The 5000-nt window shown below is 50.7% G+C and overlaps 1 protein-coding gene across 5 annotated transcripts in view; it reads right to left on the bottom strand.

Annotated features, from left to right (window-relative positions):
• The window catches only part of utrn (utrophin), a 262181-nt gene that overhangs the window by 87518 nt on the left and 169663 nt on the right, over window positions 1–5000 (bottom strand). For all 5 annotated transcript variants that reach the window (XM_087805312.1, XM_087805309.1, XM_087805311.1 and 2 more), the window contains one exon: window positions 2488–2644. In XM_087805312.1, the coding sequence (XP_087661438.1) occupies window positions 2488–2644 (157 nt within the window). The remainder of the gene's footprint in view (window positions 1–2487; window positions 2645–5000) is intronic.

Raw genomic sequence — 5000 nt, 5'->3', positions numbered from 1 at the left:
CATACATGTTCGTCTCAAACCCGTGACGCTCGTCATACATGTTCGTCTCAAACCCGTGACACTCGTCCCACATGTTCGTCTCAAACCCGTGAAGCTCGTCATACATGTTCGTCTCAAACCCGTGACGCTCGTCATACATGTTCGTCTCAAACCCGTGACGCCCGTCATACATGTTCGTCTCAAACCCGTGACGCTCGTCATACATGTTCGTCTCAAACCCGTGACGCTCGTCCTACATGTTCGTCTCAAACCCGTGACGCTCGTCATACATGTTCGTCTCAAACCCGTGACGCCCGTCATACATGTTCGTCTATGTTCGTCTCAAACCCGTGACGCTCGTCATACATGTTCGTCTCAAACCCGTGACGCTCGTCATACATGTTCGTCTCAAACCCGTGACGCTCGTCATACATGTTCGTCTCAAACCCGTGACGCCCGTCATACATGTTCGTCTCAAACCCGTGACGCTCGTCCTACATGTTCGTCTCAAACCCGTGACGCTCGTCATACATGTTCGTCTCAAACCCGTGACGCTCGTCCTACATGTTCGTCTCAAACCCGTGACGCTCGTCATACATGTTCGTCTCAAACCCGTGACGCTCGTCATACATGTTCGTCTCAAACCCGTGACGCTCGTCCTACATGTTCGTCTCAAACCCGTGACGCTCGTCATACATGTTCGTCTCAAACCCGTGACGCCCGTCATACATGTTCGTCTCAAACCCGTGACGCTCGTCATACATGTTCGTCTCAAACCCGTGACGCTCGTCATACATGTTCGTCTCAAACCCGTGACGCTCGTCCTACATGTTCGTCTCAAACCCGTGACGCTCGTCATACATGTTCGTCTCAAACTCGTGACGCTCGTCATACATGTTCGTCTCAAACGCGTGACGCTCGTCATACATGTTCGTCTCAAACCCGTGACGCCCGTCATACATGTTCGTCTATGTTCGTCTCAAACCCGTGACGCTCGTCATACATGTTCGTCTCAAACCCGTGACGCTCGTCATACATGTTCGTCTCAAACGCGTGACGCTCGTCATACATGTTCGTCTCAAACGCGTGACGCTCGTCATACATGTTCGTCTCAAACCCGTGACGCTCGTCATACATGTTCGTCTCAAACCCGTGACGCTCGTCATACAAGTTCGTCTCAAACGCGTGACGCTCGTCATACATGTTCGTCTCAAACCCGTGACGCTCGTCATACATGTTCGTCTCAAACCCGTGACGCTCGTCATACATGTTCGTCTCAAACCCGTGACGCTCGTCCTACATGTTCGTCTCCAACCCGTGACGCCCGTCATACATGTTCGTCTCAAACCCGTGACGCTCGTCCTACATGTTCGTCTTAAACCCGTGACGCCCGTCATACATGTTCGTCTCAAACCCGTGACGCTCGTCCTACATGTTCGTCTCCAACCCGTGAGGCCCGCCTACATGTTCGTCTCAAACCCGTGACGCTCGTCCTACATGTTCGTCTCCAACCCGTGACGCCCGTCCTACATGTTCGTCTCAAACCCGTGACGCCCGTCCTACATGTTCGTCTCAAACCCGTGACGCTCGTCCTACATGTTCGTCTCAAACCCGTGACGCCCGTCCTACATGTTCGTCTCCAACCCGTGACGCTCGTCATACATGTTCGTCTCAAACCCGTGACGCTCGTCATACATGTTCGTCTCAAACCCGTGACGCTCGTCCTACATGTTCGTCTCAAACCCGTGACGCCCGTCATACATGTTCGTCTCAAACCCGTGACGCCCGTCATACATGTTCGTCTCAAACCCGTGACGCTCGTCATACATGTTCGTCTCAAACCCGTGACGCACGTCATACATGTTCGTCTCAAACCCGTGACGCTCGTCATACATGTTCGTCTCAAACCCGTGACGCCCGTCATGAATGTTCGTCTCAAACCCGTGACGCCCGTCATACATGTTCGTCTCAAACCCGTGACGCTCGTCATACTGTACATGTTCGTCTCAAACCCGTGACGCCCGTCATACATGTTTGTCTCAAACCCGTGACGCTCGTCATACATGTTCGTCTCAAACCCGTGACGCTCGTCATACTGTACATGTTCGTCTCAAACCCGTGACGCTCGTCATACATGTTCGTCTCAAACCCGTGACGCCCGTCATACATGTTCGTCTCAAACCCGTGAGGCCCGTCATACTGTACATGTTCGTCTCAAACCCGTGACGCCCGTCATACTGTACATGTTCGTCTCAACCCCGTGACGCTCGTCATACATGTTCGTCTCAAACCCGTGACGCTCGTCATACATGTTCGTCTCAAACCCGTGACGCTCCTTCATGTTCTCAGATGTTCCTCCTAAGATCTGATCGACTCTGACCTTGAGAGTGAAGACGTTCCACCTTCAACCGAGCGACGTTAAGCTTTACTGACGACTAGTTCAATGGTGTCAGAGGTAGGATGCTAGACCGGTGGAGGTAGTAGCGGCTGAAGAACCCGGTTACGTACCGAGCAGTGGTTCTGCTGCTGCAGCAGCGTCGGCACGTCTCCTCCGAGCGGCATCTGTTTGGTCAGATCCTCGTCCTTCATGCAGATCCACCTCCAGAGCTCCTCCAGCAGAGCCAGGAGACGCGACCAGCGCTCGGCGCTCGCCTCCAGGTGAGCTCTGTGGACACCAAGCATGGAGAACGTTAGTTGACCTGCTTCAGCGACCAACTGAGTGAAGACCACGCACTGCTGACCCGGACCTCCTGGAACGTGAAGCCCAGGAGCTCAAACATGTCCCTCTGACCTGCATTTATGTTATATTTATGTTAAATAGAATCTAAATCCTTAAGTACATCATCGTTGAAACACGTTCTTCTAGATTCTAGTCTTGTTTTCCAGCAGCGAAGAAACGACTGAATGATTAACGATAACATTTGTTCGTTGGTTCTGGTTCTTTCTGGTCCGAGTCCAGTTCGTGTCTCTGAACCTGAAGCTCGTGTTAATGGATCCGTTGAGTCATTACAGCAGCTTTTCTACTCTCACCATCAGGAGAGAAAACACTCACACTCACACACACACACACACACACACACACACACACACACACACACACTCACACACACACAATACACCTGACTCTCAATTTCCTCCCACAGTCGGCCATCGTTTCAGCTCTGATGTCATTTCTTCAAACCAGATTATTCACGACAATGTTTCCTGCTGAGCTCTGATCACTTGATCTTTACACACAACACTCAACACAACACAGTTCTTTGAACACACACCTCACTCCTAATACACCACCTCACTCTTAACACACCACCTCACTCCCATCACACCCCCTCACTCCTAACACACCACCTCACTCCTAACACACCACCTCACTCCCATCACACCCCCTCACTCCTAACACACCACCTCACTCTTAATACACCACCTCACTCCTAACACACCACCTCACTCTTAATACACCACCTCACTCCTAACACACCACCTCACTCTTAATACACCACCTCACTCCTAACACACCACCTCACTCTTAATACACCACCTCACTCCTAACACACCACCTCACTCTTAATACACCACCTCACTCTTAATACACCACCTCACTCCTAACACACAACCTCACTCTTAATACACCACCTCACTCCTAACACACAACCTCACTCTTAATACACCACCTCACTCTTAATACACCACCTCACTCCTAACACACAACCTCACTCCTAACACACCACCTCACTCTTAATACACCACCTCACTCCCATCACACCACCTCAATCCTATCACACCACCTCACTCCTATCACACCACCTCACTCCTAACACACCACCTCAATCCTATCACACCACCTCACTCTTAACACACCACCTCACTCTTAATACACCACCTCAATCCTATCACACCACCTCACTCCCATCACACCACCTCAATCCTATCACACCACCTCACTCTTAATACACCACCTCAATCCTATCACACCACCTCACTCCCATCACACCACCTCAATCCTATCACACCACCTCACTCCTATCACACCACCTCACTCCTAACACACCACCTCAATCCTATCACACCACCTCACTCTTAACACACCACCTCACTCTTAATACACCACCTCAATCCTATCACACCACCTCACTCCCATCACACCCCCTCAATCCTATCACACCACCTCACTCCCATCACACCACCTCAATCCTATCACACCACCTCACTCTTAACACACCACCTCACTCTTAATACACCACCTCAATCCTATCACACCACCTCACTCCCATCACACCACCTCAATCCTATCACACCACCTCACTCCTATCACACCACCTCACTCCTAACACACCACCTCAATCCTATCACACCACCTCACTCTTAACACACCACCTCACTCTTAATACACCACCTCAATCCTATCACACCACCTCACTCCCATCACACCACCTCAATCCTATCACACCACCTCACTCCTATCACACCACCTCACTCTTAACACACCACCTCAATCCTATCACACCACCTCACTCATAACACACCACCTCACTCTTAATACACCACCTCACTCTTAACACACCACCTCAATCCTATCACACCACCTCACTCTTAACACACCACCTCACTCTTAATACACCACCTCACTCCTAACACACCACCTCACTCCTAACACACCACCTCACTCTTAATACACCACCTCACTCTTAATACACCACCTCACTCCTAACACACCACATCACTCTTAATACACCACCTCACTCCCATCACACCCCCTCACTCCTAACACACCACCTCACTCCTAACACACCACCTCACTCTTAATACACCACCTCACTCTTAATACACCACCTCACTCCTAACACACCACCTCACTCTTAATACACCACCTCACTCCCATCACACCCCCTCACTCCTAACACACCACCTCACTCCTAACACACCAACTCACTCCTAACACTCACTCTTAATACACCACCTCACTCCCATCACACCACCTCACTCCTAACACACCACCTCACTCTTAATACACCACCTCACTC

The sequence above is a fragment of the Callionymus lyra genome, chromosome 13 (assembly GCF_982586985.1).
Source record: "Callionymus lyra chromosome 13, fCalLyr1.hap1.1, whole genome shotgun sequence".
Classification (NCBI taxonomy): Eukaryota; Metazoa; Chordata; class Actinopteri; order Syngnathiformes; family Callionymidae; genus Callionymus; species Callionymus lyra.
Note: the sequence above shows the minus strand (reverse complement) of the source record. Positions and strands in the feature narration are given on the sequence as shown.